The 20,360-nt window shown below is 35.8% G+C and overlaps 1 protein-coding gene across 1 annotated transcript; it reads right to left on the bottom strand.

Moving 5' to 3' along the window:
• Positions 1–4,512: 4,512 nt before the first annotated feature.
• On the bottom strand, positions 4,513–19,551 carry LOC112054329 (esterase E4-like). Its single transcript, XM_052888196.1, has 5 exons — positions 19,480–19,551; positions 9,201–9,320; positions 5,952–7,225; positions 4,719–5,320; positions 4,513–4,619 (listed from the first exon to the last, which is right to left on the bottom strand). Exons 1-5 carry the CDS (start codon positions 19,549–19,551, stop codon positions 4,513–4,515), a joined length of 2,175 nt encoding a protein of 724 aa, XP_052744156.1.
• Positions 19,552–20,360: the final 809 nt, after the last annotated feature.

Raw genomic sequence — 20,360 nt, 5'->3', positions numbered from 1 at the left:
CTTTTTGTGTTATTAAAACCCCCCTTGTAACACCTTATACAAATGCTATGGGGTCTCATGCTTCTTTAGAATACCATGGATGAGATGAAACATAGCGTATCTACGAGTAAGTCGTGAATGTAAAGACATTTGATGTCTTATTTTCTACAACTAAGTACACTGACTAAGGCAATGGGGTTTATGACTGGGTGTGAATATTGATTTTATGAGACATTCGGCTAAATAAGGTCAATATTAACTAATTTAAACGTAAAAAGCAAATATTGTCTGGATGTTTGCAAAATAAACAAGATTATAAAATTACAAAATCTTTTATCGTAATTAGATAAAAATTCATACAGTTTTAGCGTCCTTACATTAAACGTAATATTTTTCAATTTGTGAACCATAAACATAAACGCACAAATAACAAAGATATTTGTAATTCTGTTTGAACGCGCGTACAAATCTAACGATTATTATGATCAACGACGTCATTAATTCGTACCATTTTTTATGAGGATCCGTGGCAGCGCAAATATGGCCCTTTCAATTCCTGTAGCCCCGAAAGTAATGATCGCAGATATCCTGTTACTTTTACAAAATTGCTTTACTATTAGCATACTCCTAATGTATATACCAAAAAACTTCAAAATTTTGTTCGCAATTTAATCGATTTATTTCACCTGTCTTTCAGTATTCATGAAAGCTATTGTCACTATAATAGACGTCACTTTGTTGATATTCTTTTACACTTTTTAGGGTCTGTTTACACCACTCTCCACAAATTGACCTTGAGTAAAACATACCACTCGCCTTTACAAAATTTTCTGTAATTAAAGCATAGTTACTATTATAATCAATATCTTTACTTCCTGAAGACGTCGGTATTATCACGAAGCAGAATGTATCTTGTGGCATTACGTAGTGATAGGCACTGGTAGGTATTACGTAAAGTGGAGTGACGTTTAGTTGTCGTAGCGGCTTGTCGGCTCGGTTTGCCTACGGCGTTGGAATGTGCTGTCGGGATAGCTTACACAGGGTGCTCGGAGTTAGGAATAAATCCACCAATACCAATCAGATTGGTAAAATCGTTAAAAGAAATAAATATTTTAACGTTCTTTCTGGTATATTTTAATAGGTATGTTTTGCTATTTTTTTTAATTCGACCAATATTTCTGTTCCCCCCAATTAGCCGGAAATGGTAATAAGAAGAGGATAAGTTAAGCGGCTGCGGATCGTATTCATGCCTTCTTGGTGTGAACAACTTATATCCTCTACAAACAGCCAGAAGGAGTCCCAAAAAAGCAATTCAATCCATGGCATGCTAATGCCATAACTGTTGGGTATATCAGAGAAGCATAAAAGCAAAATTAACGCAGTAGAGATGAGAGCATTGAGGAGTATGAATGGAGTGTTATCCAATTAGAGAGTAGGAAATAGTGTAATAATAGAACGTTATGGTACTCGTATATGAGAATATCAATAAAGGTATGCTTTGATAGTTTTGGCAGGTATGACTAAAATGAGACTAACAAAAGGGGTTTATGTATAGGTGAAAGAAAATGTTGGAAGGGGGCAAGGCGAAGGCAAACATTCCTAGGTTAAGAGTATCCTAAACCGACGGACTTGTATGAAATAATTGATGAGAATGGAAGAAGCAAGGCAAGGATCGTAGCAAGTAGAAAGACGTTGTCTCTGCCTACACCAACGGACATGGCGAGATTATGATGTTTCTGAATATTAAATTTGAACACCCTGTGTAGGATCGTGTGCACGTCAATTTCAGTGGAGCGACATCGTCCCGTAGACACGTCGCGCGCCGCACATAGCTCTCTCAGCTAATTAAGTGATGGAGTCAACTTTGATTCCTACAAGTATTTAAACAATTAGGGTATGGAACCTTCATTATGAAATTCGCTGGTATAATATTATGATCAAGTTTACGAGCTTATAATGACAAACACGTGCCGCATGTGTTTTAAACTAGTGGATACTAGCGAACTTGCATGCAATTTAAGTGTTCTAATCAGCCTATCTGTGGTACCATAGCTCCCTAATGGTAGAAGCGATTCAATTTAACTGTTCAAAATTCCAAATTCATTTATTTCTAGTAGGCTCAGTACAAGCACTTTTGATACGTCAGTTGACTATTTGTAAAGATTCTACCACCGCTTTGGAAGGCAGGTTCTGCTGAAAAGAAACCGGCAAGAAACTCAACAGTTGCTCTTTTAAAAGGAGAAGGTGGAAGCTGATTCAATGGCCTTCAAGCATCTTTATCATTAAGGAACTCATCAATGGTGTAGTAACCTCGACTAAGTAAATGTTTTTAACACATTGCTTAAAGCTATGCATTGGCAGGTCCATCACATACAATTGAAAATCGTTTGTGACTTATGTGCGTGTATTCTTAGACATGTTTGATGAAAATCGGTTGAGCTGTTTAAAAGTCATGGAATGTGAAATTGGGGAAGAATAACCGAATGTCTGCAAATATACTCGAGTGGGGTCTCAAATGAAAGCGCACTGAAAGAGAATATTGATGACTTGGTCGAGAGTGTAATTAATAATTTCATGACCTTCGGGGGATTTTAAAAATTTTCAATTGTATGTTATTATTGGATAACTATTTTTCACTAAGTTTTGTGTTTTCGTTGGCATTTTCAATTTTAGTCCGTGATCATTAGTCTATTTGAATGGCCCATTACAGGACATTAAAGGAGAGGGACTTTAACCTGAAACCCACTACGCTAGTCCAATGCAGGTTGGTGAGCTAACTTTTCTCTATATAGTGGTTGTTTAATCGCAACATCCTCATCCTCTGTGTCAACAAATGTGTTTATAGTCGCGATACCTCGTAGATTTACTTGAGGAGCTCAAGTAAGCTCAAACTTCTTTTTAATGGATGTTAGTATTTATTTAAGTAGCCCTGATAGATGTTCTCTATGTAAATCGGTTGATAAAGCATTTCCTACATCATCTAGGTACTACATAAGTAATTCAAAACCAAACATCATTAAAGCCCGATGCGCCTAATGGGGGTCAAAGTTTATATTGCACGCGGAACTCTGGGGAAGTTTGTAATAACGAAATTCTAAACCATAAATAACTGGGAAACTTCAAAGGGGGCCTGACAGGGAAATCATTGCAAAATGTTTCCCCTTGCATCTAGGGGAACACAATATTATCAAGGAACACACGTAAGAGACGGCTCGATATTTTCGACAAAATGAGTTTTTATTTTCTTAATCGACGATATTCGTACCCGTCCTGGAGATCGATTCTTGTTCTTCTTACTCGTCGATGTAATGGCCTATAACAAGTTATAATACAATTTGAACTTTATTTTAATGGGATGCCAAAAATATAATGTCAATAACAACGACATTGCCATGGAAACGAGCGATGTCCCATCGCTGTAACTATACAGAATGCAGGGGCTGATTCAGAACTAACACTATTAACTTCCCAACTCTTAGAAGGAACAGGCTGCTGTTGAGGATGTTTTGGAAGAACAAAATCTCAATATTCCATAGTCTGTAGTATACTATACACCTATTCAAAACCAAGCCAGAACCTCATACTCCGATCGTAGGTTAACCACTCCAATAATAAGAAAATATTAGTGTGAACAGACAATTATTAAATAACGAAAAAGTTTTTATACTCAAATATATTACAGATAATTTTATTACGGAGCTAAATTAAATAAATGAAAAAAATTAAAGGTCTTTTACACTGTCACAGGATTTACCCCAAAATATTCAGTTTTCCTTATATGCCCCTTCTTTAGTCTAAGGTACAATAATTTTAGACCAACCGGTCCTGTATTTTGTCCAAGAAAAATATTTCATCTCATTTTATGAGAGTGGCTAAATTACTTTATGCACCGTCAAACTAGCCTTTATGCCTTTAAAATTTTACCAACCCTAAAAGATATATGATTATAGTCTTTATTTCTTTAATAATACGAATCAAATATGCTTTTTGAATGGCGTCTTAAAAAAATAGGGGCTGATACTAAACGTATTGTTGGTGTACTTTATTTTTTATCTGTCTGTACAGGTGACATGCTTAAAGGCCGTGTCAATTTATAAGTGTCAAAATCAGGAACCGAAAGGATTTGGCAATGTTTAGTAGTAGATAACAATATTTTTTGTTGACGCTCATGTACTTGTAATATCAAATGTTTAATGTTGTGTTAATAGAAGTTACATTTATTTACATTAATTCTATATCAAAATTATTTTGGTTGATTTCACTGTTTCCTGAAATTTATATTTTATATATAACTAGTTATCTTGTTATACATTAGACCGTTAGGCCATTTGTAGCGTTGTCCTAGTGATAGTGAAGTGTAAAGTCTCGTGTCCCAGTTGCTTGCTAATTAAAATGGATTATTGAGTGTGTTTATTTATATTAACATTCGAATTATCGTTGATGTAATTTAATCAATATTATTGTTTTCTATTTTTTTAACATCTTTGACCCTTGGGACCTCTCACAAGGTATCGTACTTATATCTATAGTAAATTATTCTTTATTCGTTTCTTTCACAGTCTGCTTTTCATTTGGTGTAACCTTAGATTTTGGAATTGGTTTTGCTTTTGGAATGTCTTCTTTTGGAGACTCTTTCGTATCTTTGAGAGATTTATTTTCGTCCAATTTTATTTCTTCTTTTGTAATATGCTTTTCTTTCTTAGAATTATTTTTTTTTGGAACTTCTTTTTCTCCCGAACTTTCTTTAGGTATAGGAGTTTCCTTTGTTTTCACAGATTCTTCTGCTTCTGTAGGTTTATTTTCTTTTAGAACGTCATTTTTCTTAACTTTATTTGCTTCGGTATTATCCTCTGTTTTCAACGTCTTTCTTTCTTTTGGAGGTATCTTTTCTTTTAAAGCTTCTTTTTCTGTATTATTCTCTTTTGTTAAAGATATCCTTGAGTCCTCCTTTTGTTGTTTCTTTTCTGTATTAGTATTTTCTTCTTTCAGAATACCCTTTTCTTTCAGTGATTCCTTTTCTTCCGTATTACTTTTTTCTTTCGGAGTAATGTTAGTTATTGAACTTTCCTCTTCCTTTACAGGTTTCTCTTTCTTAGCAGTTTTCTTTTTTTGAGGAACTTCTTTTGCTAACGGAATAATCTTTTCTTCAATTTCTATAAATTTTGGTGCAGTTGGAGTCCAGTAATACCTTTCGTAAACTTGGTACCAAAAATTATATCCATCTTCAAAGAGGTCTTTCTTCATTGTTAATTTTTTACCGATCTCTAAATACTGCTTGTTGCTATTTTTGTACGGAAGCCACTTAACATTTATTAGTGCGCTTTCAAATGCTGTTGGATTTCTGAAATAAAGAACAAAAATGTTCAATTAGATATTGATGATAATGACGATGTTATATTATTTCTAACTAATTAAATACTGAAATGCTAAGACAGTTTATGTGGTAAAAACTGTAGCACATTACGTATATGCATAACCGTAATATATGTATAACCGTAGCTAGGTATATTATAAAAAAATCAAAATTGTATATATATTGTATAATATTAAAACAGTAAAAATTAAATATTCCGTGAAGTAACATTATCCAGATACGAAAATTAATATGCTCCCGACGATTTTTTATTCGGCTACGGCGGTCAATCTCATGGTGAGATTAACCATGTACGCAGGAGATGTTATAGTGCACAAGTCCATGCGCAAGCACAGGTGCACTCTCAATCTCATAATCCGATTTGACTGCAGACCGACACGACTGGTGTCGACTGGTGGCTGTGAATCAGCCGTAGGATCGATGGCTTTAGGTGCTCTCCGAGGCACGGGGGCCTGATCTGAACCGGGATTCGAACCCTTGAAAATACGTAAATTACGTACACATGAATAAAAATCTTTTCATCCATCATTCGCCTATTTTTTTTGACTGAGCCAATCAACAGTTGTATGTTGTAAGTGTAACTGTACGGAATACTTACCCATATTTTACAAAGTCAGTCCACATGGTTGTCAAACGATCTCTGGTATCCAGATCTTTGTAACTACTTGATTGTGCATGGAAGTCCAAAATATACGCTGTTTGGTCTCTGTGACTGGCACCTTTTATTCTATCCATGTAATTATGTTCAACATTAAGCTTGCCTGTATAAGTAAACTCATAGAGATACACTGGTTTTTTCCTTTGAGATGTATGCAATTTTGCTGAATCAAGAATATTGTATTTAAACATCGAGTCTGAGAAATAATCAATATATTTTTGAAGCGCTTCGGCATTAACTGGTTTATTATTGAAGTAATGCTTTTTAACTTCACTTATAAACTCATCTCTTGCTTTGTCGTTATCAAATTTAAGATCAGCTGGTAGAAATTTAGAAAAATCTTCATTCATTTCCTCTCGCCATACACCGAATTTAATAGATCTACTTAAACCTTCCATGTCTGCAAAACCAGTTAGTACAGACACATGATTGTTTTGGCCTTTCTTTAGAATGTCTAAGGGCGATTCCGTCAGTATCGGTTCTATATCTTCATGAATATTTTCAATACATGGAGCAAAACCGAATGTACTGTTTTGTAAATGGTAATTAACACTTTTCTCTGCCAAACTATCTACTGAAGCATTTAAATAAAATTCAGTCAAACCTTCCAAGCTGATCGTTCCATTATAACCGAGTGATATAGCTATATTTTTAGCTGTACTTATTGGATCTCTGTTTATAGCGAAAGGAGCTAAAGCTGAGCCGCTTTCTAAAATGAGTTTATTGAACAAACCAGTCGTAGCTTTAGACAGAGAGAGTAACTCGGCCATTGTCGCACCAACACTGAATCCTGCTAGAGTGACACGATTAGGATCACCTCCGAATTTCTTAATGTTCTTATTAATCCACCTCAAAGCTGCTACTTGGTCTTTTAGAGCAGCATTTCCTGGTATTTCTTTGTTGCCCAAACATGCAAAACCTAATGCTCCCAATCTATAATTGAAGTTAATGACTATAACGTCATGTCTTGCTAGGTAATTGCCATTAGCCATATTGCCACTGCCTCCAGAGAATGCTCCACTATGTATGTACACAATAACAGGAAGTAGATTGGTTTCAGAGGCTAATTCAGGTACTAGCAAGTTTATGAAGAGGCATTCTTCTTCTCCATCGACTAAATAATCGTCGTCTCCGCCCATGTAGCATTGTTTACATAATGTTTGCTTTTTTGATGCTTCAAACACACCTTGCCAAGGCTCAGGAGGTAAAGGTGCCTGCAAAACAATGGTTTTGTTTAATCCTGGTATATTTTTGATTCAAATAATGGGAACACGTCTACGTGGATGAAACCGCGAGTTTCTGCTAGTATTTTATACAGTAATTTAGGTCATTCTTGGAAACACTACTAAAATAAACATTCAGACCCAACTCAGGGCTGACAAGATGTCCTAATTTAACCTAGACTGGAACCTAAGAAGGGTTTTCGTAAATTGAAACTAATAAGCTTGGAAACATAATATATTATACTAACGAAATTTTGTTTTTAGGGTTCCATATCCAAAGGTAAGATGGGACCATATTTCCAAAACTTTACTATCCGTCCGTCCGTCACCAGGCTTTCTCATGAACCATGATAGAGAGATAATAACAAAAATACTAAAAAAACAATATAATAAATATTTAAGGATCTACCCACCCTAGCATCCTATTACCCATAACGTGTTTATTTTGCTGGTTTTATATATGAAAGGTACAGAAACCTTCGTGCGCGAGTTCGACTCGCACTTGGCCGGTTTATTCGGAAATCTCGCGAGAAATATGGTTTTTTGGGGATGAAAAGCCTAGGTGTTAATCGATATTTAACCCAAACACAAAACACAGGTTAATAAATGTAAAATATCAATTTATTTGTGCGTTGTGTTGTGTAATGGTAGGCGTCCACATATCCACATCGTAAGTGTCGCATCAAACGGATTTTTAATTTTAGTGTAGACTAGCTGACGCCGCACGGTTTCACCCGCGTGGTTCCCGTTCCTGTGGGAATACAGGGATAATATAGCTTATAACCTTCCTCGATAAACGGCCTATCTATCACTGAAAGAATTTTTCAAATCTGACCAGTAATTCCAGAGATTAGCGCGTTCAATCAAACAAACTCTTCAGCTTTATAATATTAGTATAGATTCATGCGATCTATACGAAGCGGATCATTGGACGCACTTGTATTACTTCATGTACAGAGGATACTACGATCCGATTGGTGCGATACATCTGATACGTATATGTGGACGTATATGTGGACGCATACCTTAAGTGTCTATTTAGGAAATCCGTTTAGCTTTGGATGTATTGATAAAGTGTACAGACCAGTACAGATGTACTCCGTGGCTCGGTGGTATGCGCGGTGGATTTACAAGACGTAGCACCTGGGTTCGATCCCCAGCTGGGCCGATTGAGGTTATCTTAATTGGTCCTGATCTGGCTTTGACCGTGGCTAGTTACTACCCTACCGACAAAGACGTACCGCCAAGCGATTTAGCGTTCCGGTACGATGTCGTGTAGAAACCGAAATGGGTGTTGATTTTCATCCTCCTCCTATCAAGTTAGCCCGCTTCCATCTTAGATTGCATCGTCACTTACTATCAGGTGAGATTGTAATCAAGGGCTAACATGTAAAGAATAAAAAAAAAACAGTAGGCAGTAGTCAGATAGGGTGTTGATGTGCAAAACTGAATGCAATAGTGCTTATACACACAAATGCGTTTAGTCTGTCATCTCACCATTACATTCAAAACAGAAAGGACTTTCCAAATTAGATTGTATTTACCTATAAGACTGAAAACTGGGCCCCATAAGAAGGCTTAGAGTCACACAGCGGGCGATGGAACGAGGTATGTTAGGAGTATCTCTGCGTGATCGAATCAGAAATGAGGAGATCCGCAGAAGAACCAAAGTCACCGACATAGCTCAACGAGTTGCGAAGCTGAAGTGGCAATGGGCGGGGCACATAGTGCGAAGAGCCGATAGACGTTGGGGTCCCAAAGTGCTGGAATGGCGACCCCGCACTAGTAAGCGCAATGTTGGCCGACCCCTCACCAGGTGGACTGACGACATCAAGCGAGTCGCAGGGATTCGCTGGACGCAGGTGGCTCAGTATCGTGATGTTTGGAAGTCCCTACAAAAGGCCTATGTCCTGCAGTGGACGTCCATCGGCTGATATGATGATGATGCTGATGACTGAAAACTAACCTGAAACCTGTCCCTTCCTTTAGGCACAGTGGCATACGGTATACCATAGAACTCAAAGTAATCCCCATTCCAATACTTTGTACCTCTAACAGCGCCATCCGCCAAAACCACTACCCTGGACTCATCACCATACACATAATTAAATGTAACACAAAAAATAAATAAAATAATAAATTCAACAACTCGCGACATTCTTCAATACGCTAAATCCCAGTTCTAATTGATAAACGTTGATAATTAGTTTGATAAGTTTTGATAAATACACGCAAGTTATCAAACCAAAGCCAAAGGAGAAACGTACACGTAAACTTATTTGTTAATCGGGATTTGTTAATCATTTTTGCTAATAACTGAGATTGGAATACAGTTTATAATAATTTGTTTATCTGTACTCTCAGATTACTAAACTGTGTAATATTTTGAACCAAGTCATTCAGCAATTCAACAAAGTGCTAACTAAATCTTATCTCTAACTATGTATCGTTATCAACCCATATTCAGCTCACTGCTGAGCTCGAGTCTCCTCTCAGAAAGAGAGGGGCTAGGTCAAAGTGCACCACACTGGCCCAATGCGAATTGGCAGACTTCACACACGCAGAGAATTAAGAAAATTCTCTGGTGTGCAGGTTTCCTCACGATGTTTTCCTTCACCGTTTGAGACACGTGATATTTAATATTTAAAATGCACACAACTGAAAAGTTGGTGCTGCATGCCCCGGACCGGAATCCGGAATCGGAGGCAGAGGTCATATCCACTGGGCTATAACGGCTCAGTTTATAGATTTTAATGAAATACTTATAATAACAGTATTTCATTAAAAATCTATAAACTGTTTAGTGTTTAACCAAAACTCGCAATACTTCGAAACGGAAAACTATCCGCAGTTTCTTAGAAAAATAGGTTCTCTATTTACAACTTAGTATTCTTTGTAGACAAAGCTCTCGAAACAAACTCCGGCGACCGTCTTGAAATTCAAAGCTTCGAGCTCAAGATAAAAGCACTGCAAGGAAATGACCCGGAGTTGGGAAACTTTTTTGTATTTAAATTTTCTTTTAGCTAGTCCACGTCGTACTTGCAATCCAGTGTTGTGGGATCTTATCCAGCTTTGTTTTATTTAGTGATTACAAGTTCGCGCTTGACTTGTTGGAGTACTATCCCAACACATTTCAGATTTGCGTTTATTAAAGGAGTCCATAGTACAGTGTTATAAAATTAAAAAAAAAATATTTACTTCAATTAGGCGTAATTTAGTTATAAAATTTACGCAAAACAAACTAACAGTGGTAAGTGTGTGCAATGTAATAGTATAATCGATTTTTTAGTCATGAGCTGGTTCTTGCAACGCGGCGCGATCCAAACTGCGAACGCGAAGCGTCAGCGCGACGCGCAGCTGCTCGAATCGCGCGCTGGGAGAGGGGTTGAGTGGTGGGGAGTGAAGGTTCATTTATACTCTCCGACGGTTCATTAATGTTATCTTCATTAGACTCGTCTTCTAAACCGAACTACAGCTATCTTGTTCCAAGTTTGTCGTATGTGACAATGAAAGAAATAGCGGTTTCCACGCTGTCGGCAGCAACCATCCATTTCAATTAAAATTTGGGTGACGACTATTTACTATTGCTTCTCGTATCTTACTAGGTAGAAAAAACTTTTCCCTTGACAATACAGAAGCCTTATCAAACAAAACGGATATAATGAGTCGTACCCGAAGCTTGAACATGCTCGGCTTTTGCTGAACCTTCCGTGTCCACATTTACTTTTTACCAGACTACGCCGAAGCCAAATGGAACCTATGTTTAAAATAGAAATGCCAACCAAGTCTTTGCTGGTTAGCGGACAAAATAAATAAAATAATAAAACTATTCAACCCATATTATTTTATGTTTTGGCATCGTAAATCCGTGTTTACGGTGAATGCTAAAATATAAAAATGTTTCGGTGAAAATAGCGAAGTTATGGCGTGAAGTGTATTATTATCATAAGATATTCTTTATGGCGCGTATACTCGTAGGTGTCCGACGCGACGTCCGAACTACGTGTTTGGGGCTATTTATATCATCCGATTCTATTTTAATTACTTTGTATCGTTAAAAAGTTAAAAACAGCAAAGGTTTATCTACAGACTTCAAAAAAGGAGTAGGTTTTTCAATTCGACGCGTGTCTTTTTTTAAATATTTGTTACCTTATATCTTCGTCATTTATTAATCAATTTTGAATATTCTTTTGTTTGAAAGAGTACTTCCAGATTGGTCCATTTTAATTTTTAATGAAAATCAGTTTAGTAATTTTGTGTTAACATCAAAATAACTCAAATACGTCTTTAAACCGGTTCCAATTTTATGTTAAAGAGATTATTTTATTTAAGATATCATCAGATTTAGTTTTTGACCCCCGATGAAAGAATAAAATCTGGTATAGATTTTAGCACTGTTTCGGTGGGTCACTGTGGCACAATGTGTGTTCATTAAAAGCTGTCTTGTGGGGATGCAAAATTATCTAATAAAAGAAAAATTATTAAAATCGGACTATACTATAAAAGTTATTCGTGGCTTTACTTTACATTTAATACATATACACTTTACTTTACAATTAATACAATACATTCTTTCATCCCCTGTTTTCCTACTCCTAGAGTTGAAGTTATTTTTCAAAATTTATATGCTACCTAATTCGAAATATACCCTTTCTAATAAAAAAGTAACTATTAATGTAATTTTTTTTTATAAATTTTTAATAATGTTTTGAATTTTATACTTCTATTGTTAAAAATTTAAAAAAAAGAAGTAATAAATAAATGAGAGAAATAATATAAGTAACTATCAAAATCGGACTATTAAGCAAAAAGTTAAAGATACGTAAAATATATAACACGTCGAATTATTAACCTCTCCTCTGTCTTTCGTCGCTTGAAAAAGAAAGTATCTATAAATATCTTTTCAAACAATAAAAGAACTTAATTAATAATAAATTAATTTGCTAATGACGTTATGATAACAAAAACAAATGAGAATCTCCTCCCTTTTTACACGACAAGAGTCGTACGACTAAGTAATCCAAATGTCGTATCGTGTAAAGGCATCTTCTATCTGCACGGTGAATATATTCGGTTTGTTCCAGTGTAGCTGCCCGTAAAATATGTTATCCTCTCCCACAACTCACACTGGAGTGTTTAGTTGCGTTAAAGTCGCGGATTTCAGGTTAATCCGGGGATTTTGCTGTTTATTTGTGTGGAAATTATATAATAAACTCCGGTGATCGATATAAAAATAAAATAATAGCAATATTGTAATCTATACATGAGAGCACAAACATAAACTGTCACCTACTGTAAAACAATCAATTCAATGAACCTTACCCTTAACTTTCACCACTTTAGAGTTTGAATTTTAAAAATTTTTGAATCCCATTATATTTAATATTTTTTTTATGATTTTTATTAAGCTTCAGTATCGATTATATAAATTAATGCCCCCCAACAATAATTTTCAAAATATCTTCAATGTAAATATCTACAAAATGAACAGAATTCGTATTATAAGTATAGATTCTCGATGGCGCTGGCGTCTGTTATGCCACGGTAGCGTTTGGTGTTACAAATGGTATAAATAAAATCTAAAATTGCGAACAAATGTATAGAATTCGACCAGTTTTATTATAAATAAAGATCTTGCGTTTTCCTCTCTATAGTGAGATGAAAATTTTTGTGTTGCACGGCAAAGTTTGTTACCTTTCTGGCCCTTGAATACCTAGAGACGTATATTATACGTATAATTTCTTAAAATGCACATAATTGAAAAGTCGGAGGTGGACCCTGGACGGGATTCAAAATTCAAAAATTCAAAATTCAAAATTCATTTATTTCAAGTAGGCTCAGTTTACAAGCACTTTTGACACGTCAGTTGACTATTTGTAAAGATTCTACCACCGGTTCGGAAGGCAGGTTCTGCTGAGAAGATACCGGCAAGAAACTCAACAGTTGCTCTTTTGAAAAAGTCATACAGTATTACAATTTACATTTGATAACAATTAAATTACAATTTCTTATAGTTTTATTTCCTGTGTGAAGGTGGAAGCTGATCCAATGGCCTCCAAGCACCTTTGTCGTTAAGGAACTCATCAATAGTGTAGTAACCTCGACTAAGTAAATGTTTTTTAACACATTGCTTAAAGTTGTGCATTGGCAAGTCCATCACAGTCTTGGGGATCTTGTTATAGAAGAGTACACCCAAACCCACAAAAGATTTTTTAACTCTTTGGAGACGATATGCAGAAATAACTAACTTATGCCCGTGTCTAGTAAGACGTGGGTTTACATCTCCTTTTCGTTTGTACAAATTAATATTTTGTCTCACATAAACTATACTGTTATATATATACTGACAGGCTACTGTTAAAATGCCTATTTCTTTAAACTTTTGACGAAGGGACTCGCGTGATTTTAGTTGATATATTGCTCGAATTGCTCTTTTTTGAAGTACAAATATAGAATGTATATCAGCAGCCTTGCCCCACAACAAAATACCGTAAGACATTACGCTGTGAAAGTACGCAAAATAAACAAGTCTAGCTGTATCAACATCAGTAAACTGTCTTATTTTTCTCACTGCAAAAGCAGCTGAGCTGAGTTTACCTGACAGTTTTTCTATATGAGCACCCCACTGAAGTTTAGAATCCAAGGTCACTCCCAGGAAAACTGTGGAATTCTCTATTTCTAGTGTTTCACCATTGATCATTATAGACTTATCTAATTTTATAACATTTGGTAATGAAAACTCAATACATTTAGTTTTCTTTGCATTTAAAAGTAAGTTGTTAACAGTGAACCAATGCGACACATGCGATATGGCACGGTTTACATCGTCGGAATTATCTTTACTTCTGTCACTCTTAAAAATTAGGGATGTGTCGTCAGCAAACAGTACTATCTCACAGATGCCGCTAACATGGTGTGGTAAATCGTTTATGTACACTAGGAATAGAAAAGGACCCAGAATTGAACCCTGTGGGACGCCCATTGTGTTAGAAAAACCGCGAGACTTTGAATCATTTATGCATACCTTTTGTGTTCTATCACTAAGATAAGAGGCGATGAGATCGAGTGCAACACTTTTTATGCCATAGTGGCTTAACTTAAGTAAAAGAATGTTATGGTCAACACAATCGAATGCTTTGGACAAATCACAAAATACACCAATAGCATTCTTAGCATTTTCCCATGCATCATATATATGTTTTAAAAGTTTAGCACCTGCATCAGTTGTACTGCGACCTTTAGTAAAACCATACTGTTCAGGGTGAAATAAATTATTTAAATTAAAATGACTTAAAAGTTGATTTAAAATGATTTTTTCAAAAACCTTACTAAGTGTTGGCAGTATTGTAATTGGTCTATAATTATTAACATCAGTTTTGTCACCTGATTTAAAAAGTGGTAACAGTTTGCCATGTTTCATTAGGTTCGGAAAGATACCCAAATCCACGCATTCATTAAAAATAATAGCTAAGTGGGGAGCAATGACATCAATGATGTTAGATATTACTTTCACTGACATGCCCCACATGTCTCCAGTTCTTTTTAATTTTAACAGTTTAAAAGTTTTTTTAATGTCTGATACAGTTATATGATGAAATTCAAAAAGAACGTTGCACTCTTTAACATGGCCTCTTAATATCCTCTGGGCTTCCGTAGCAGAAGAGTCCAGTGAATCTGTTAACAAGATAGGAACATTCTGGAAAAAGTCTTCAAAGGCATTAACAACCTCGTTATCGGTGTTTATCTTTTTATCATTGACAATTAATTCAAAACTCATATCACGTGGTCTAATTTTGCCTGATTCTTTATTAATTATGTTCCAGGTTGTTTGTACCTTGTTTTCAGATTTTATTATTCTATCTTTGATGTGTAATGATTTTGCAAGAATACAAACACGTTTGAAAATTTTTGAATAGTTTTTTACATGTTCTAAATATGTTCGCGTTTGATTATACTGTTTCTCCTCGTACAACTCGTACAATCTGTCTCTACTTTTGTAAATGCCTACAGTAGCCCATTCGCTAAACTTTAATTTTTGAGTAACATTAATACGTTTAAAGTTAAAAATTTTACAAAACTCTTTGTCTATTGTCTTGAACAGCGTACCAAATAGCCTGTCTGGGTGACTATTTTCAAATGAAAGACTTGGAATTTTTGAAGAAATTATGCTTTTAAATCGCTCTAATTTACCTTCAGTTATCGGCCTATACTTGAACCATTGGTTGCTATTGGATTTATTGTTTAAAATAGTTATTATTTGACCACTGTGATCAGAGCCTAATTTATTTATTATCATCTTTTTTTCAATCACACAATTGTAAAATATATTATCCAGACATGTCCCTGAAGTAGCCGTTATCCTAGTAGGTTCATTAAAAGCATGAGTCAAATCAAAACATTTGAATAAGTTAAGAAATCTAACAGACTTTGAGTTTTCTGTTAGAATATCAACATTAAAATCGCCACAAATCAGTATTTGTTTGGAAGATGTGCACAAACGTCTCATTACATCCTCCATTACCTCTTCAAATTGATCAAAGTCAGCAGGAGGGGGTCGGTACACGCATACTATAACAATTCGTTCCAACTCCACACAAGATAGTTCAACAATGCATTCCACAGAAAGACTAACTATGTCTTTTCTATCCTTGTATTTTAGGTTATTAAGTAAAAGTATTAAAGAGCCACCATGTCCAGCCCTTCTGGAGAATACACTTGACAATGAAAAATTTTTAATATCAAGTACTGATAGTTGTGACTTTGTGAGCCAGTGTTCCGTAATACATAAGATGTGTATATTGAATTTCTCTACAAATAGTTCAACTTCTAATTCCTTGCCGTTGATGCTCTGTATATTTTGGTGTACAATGTTAAAGTTACAGTGCACCTCCGTTGTCATATTTTCTAGTTTAAAGAATTTTTAATTGTAACAGTACTAGGATTGGTACTGCAGTCATATATAGAAATATTTGTACTATTACTACAGTTTGTAGAGATGTCAATAGACTGAGTTACACTACTTGTAACTGGATCGTTTATATAAAAATTAACATTTGAGACAGTACTATCACTCGTACTCTGGTCAATAGAAACAGAAGAACTATTTTTACAAGTCAAATTAGTGTCAATAGACTGCGTTACAACATTTGTAACTGACTTATTTAAGTTGTAAGCCAACAGGGACGCAACATGCTGCTTACATTTTTTTGGCAGATATAAATTATCTTTAGTCAACGAATAAGATGAGGTAAACTTATTCATGTCAAAATAAAAAATTGCATCGCTGTGATGGTATGTCAAGTTGTATAACAATAGATTCAAATTATGGATATGCTTATTTTCTTTAGCACTTGACTTAAAGTATGGAAATCCACATAATGTAAATTCACATTTGGTTCTACTATGTAATACCAAAAGCTTTTCAACACATTTTATGATTTGATGCCTTTTAATTTTCAAACTGTTCCCTAACATCAAAATTACATTTGAGTAACCAACTACATTTTCTGTACTTATGCTATTTATTAAATAATTAAAACTAGCCCCTGGAAAACATTTGTTAGTCACTGAATGGTTTAGGTATTGGCTCATAATGGAACCAAAATCCTTACCTAACTTATCAGAAATTATTAGAGTCTTTTTTTGAGCCTTTTTTGGCAAATTAAAACTTTGTGAACTTAAATTATTATCTGAGATTGAAGGAATTGGAACAACATTATTATTACATTGCTCATTATGGCTCAAGTCAATATATCCAGAGTTAGATAAAACACTACAGTCCTGAGTAACCGAAGGTACCTGATTTGAACATTGGCATTTGTTACTTAATGACTCAAAACGGGCCATATTGTATGTACCTAAGGCTAACAACTCTTCAGCCGCTATGATTTGATCATGGATCTGACTTTGAGACAACTCATATTTAGCTGTTATTTCCTGCAAGGTATTTTCCATCTGATTTAGTTCATGCTGTAAACTTTGTGTTTCATTTTCATATTTTTCCCTGGAATTTTCAAGTAAAGAACAGTAAGTGTTAACTTTTTTAATTAATAGTGACCGTTCTTTTCTTAAAGCCAGGTTTTTTTTATTTGTACTATGAAATTTAATTAGTTTTTGAGTCTTTTTGATATTTTTTTTAATTTTAATGTATTTTTTAATTTTATTGTGGCTATTAAACAAATTATACCTAGATTGTGGTATAGCGGAAGTTTTGGTTGCACATGGGCTGTCACAAGTCAGATCAATGCAAAGCATTGGCGCCGGGACTGATGTGGAAGAGGCAAGCAGTTCATTATAAAGATTGTTCGTATTTTGTGTTTCAAAATGTTGTAATTGTGACTGTAGGTCATTCGAACCTACGAATCGAAGGCAGAGGTCATATCCACTGGGATATTACGACCCATATATAAATTCTGACGGTGGGTCAGGGTATACTTAAATGCTATTACAGTTGGTCTACGTTGTATTAGTTCAAAATTCAGGTCACACTAGTATTCCTAAAATACATCTAGTCTGAAATATCCAATATCTCAAGTTAGCACGTGGAAAGGGTTTGCTTGTTCCTCCGTAGACGTGGCTGAAGCGAAATTGGTTTACCTTTGGCCATAGACACGGCCAGCTGAGTTTTGTTCGCTCAAACCTTGTTTGGCATAAGCTGTCTGAATAGTTAATGTACGAATATCTATACTTATAATAAATCTGTAGAGAGGTCAATTCTGTACATTAAATATATTTCCAAAATAACTATCAGGGGGTGATTAGTGATCGACACTGATACCAAAAATGCAATCAGTAAAGTTTTTGTCTGTCTGTCTGTATGTTCGTTATAGAAACAAAAACTATTCGACGGATTTTAACAAAACTTAGTACAATTATACTCCTGGGCAGGCGATAGTATACTTTTCATCATACTACGATCAATAGGAGCAGAGCAGTGAAGGGAAATGTTGGGAAAACGGGAGAAGTTACTCCATTTTTATAGCGATATTATAAGGGCTGGATTAAAGAGGTCTAAGGGCGGACGAAGTCGCGGGCGTCCGCTAGTAGTATATAATAATACGTACATCTAACGGATCATGGTATTCTTTGTCATACTAGTGCGTCCACTGATCCGCGTCGTACGTATCGGACGAATTTACCGTAAAATTAAAAATCCGTTTAATGCGTCCGATACGTACGATGCGGATATGTGGATGCCTGCCTTAAGTTGCCAGTGCCGGTTAAAGCTGAAAAGGAAAAAGTATCAAAATACTTGTACCTTGCTCACAAGATTACCGCCATGTGGAATGTTGAGTCAACTATTATTGTTCCGATAGTTGTTTCACTTAACTGTTGGATCAAAAGTCGGATACAGAAGGCAGTGATTCTTGAGACGGCGCGTATTGTGAGGAGGTTCCTCACTCTGGAGCCCTGACCACCGGTTGCTTGGGCACTCAAATGTCCCGCAGCGGGAGGGTTGATTTTTTTATTATTTTAAATAGTGTTTTGTATTATATTTTTATACTAGCTGACGCCGCGCGGTTTCACTCGCGCGGTTCCCGTTCCCGTAGGAATACGGGGATAATATATAGCCTATAGCCTTCCTCTATAAATGAGCTATCTAACACAGAAAGAATTTTTCAAATCTGACCAGTAATTCCTGAGATTAGCGCGTTTAATCAAACAAACTCTTCAGCTTTATAATAGTAGATAACTTTGTTATTTTTTTTAAAAAAAAGGACCTATAAATAAATGAGGTGCCGGTCAAATATCATTAACGTCAGTAAGTGATCGTTATAAAGTCAAAAATCGACCCACTTTGCATCAGTACATAAGAAATAAGGTATATAATATCGCCTTGCCTATGTGACTCGAATAGGCTGATAATGATTATTTAAGAATATACACTAGATGAAGCATACATCACTAGAAAAACAGCAATTAGCTTCACAATATAATTAAAAAAGTATATTTATATCGCACTGTTTTGTCAGAATTTATGCCCGGCGCCTCTAATTGGTTGGTACCGGTATTGCCTGTAATTTCCCGAAGGACGTATTGCCCCAATTCACGAACGAGGACGCTCAAATTAAACTTATTCGTTATACCGCATTGATAATTAATAATTACTTATAGTTTGTTATTTTATAGTGGTGACAGTAATCAGCCACCGTCAGTAATCAGCCGATGGATGTCCATTGCAGGACAGAGGCATTTCATTAGGACTTCTGCACACGTTCCTAAGCCGTCTGCATCCAGCGACTCACTGCGACGCGCTTGACATCGTCAGTCCCCCTGGCGGACGACCAATACTGCGCCTTCTGTTGCATGGCCGCCATTCCAACACCTTGTTTCAGCAGACTCAAAGGTTATTACAAAAATAAGAAAACTAATGTAGAACAAAGGTTGTGATTCATAACATTTGTCAGGACAACTTAATTAACAAATCAAACTGTAAACAAAATAAGACCCGAAGAGAAGAATGGCAAAGAATGACCTTGAATAAAGTCACGCTCTTGTGAACAATGTGTGTAGGGTTAAAGGATCCTTTGACTGTTAACAAACACTCCCCTTTTCCACTCAAGTCACTCTCCCCGCCTATCCCAAGTAACCCATAAAGAATTACACAACAAGAGATGTGGACGCTTCGAAAGCCACGAGCATACTGAAGCCGTCCGTACAGCAAGTCGTTGCAACGCGGCGATAACACTTGCAGTCCCAACGATCCGGCTCTTCGAATGATTGATTCCATTGCCACTTAAGCTTCACGACTCGCTGTTGGTGACTTTGGTTCTTTTGCGGATCTCTAATTTCTGATTCGATCACTAAGAGAAACTCTGAGCATATGAGTAGCTCGCTCCGCCGCCTGCTGAGTGACTGAGGCTGTTTATGAGGCTCATATTAAACCACCAAGTTTCGGCGACAGTCTAGTGAGTGTTCTCCCTTTTGGGTCTAAGTACCAACTTTAAGAATTATTCATACTTACATTTTAAGTTGGTACTTAATTTTCAAATTTAATTAAGTTCGTCTTCTTGAGTGCTTACGACTGGTGGGTGTAAGCTCCATGAATTGTTCATTTTTCGTTTCAGTTTTCATAAGTTTTTTCAAATACGAAAGTATTTTACTTACGGCAAACAGTTCAGTGAGT

This window comes from Bicyclus anynana, chromosome 21 (assembly GCF_947172395.1).
Source record: "Bicyclus anynana chromosome 21, ilBicAnyn1.1, whole genome shotgun sequence".
NCBI lineage: Eukaryota > Metazoa > Arthropoda > Insecta > Lepidoptera > Nymphalidae > Bicyclus > Bicyclus anynana.
Note: the sequence above shows the minus strand (reverse complement) of the source record. Positions and strands in the feature narration are given on the sequence as shown.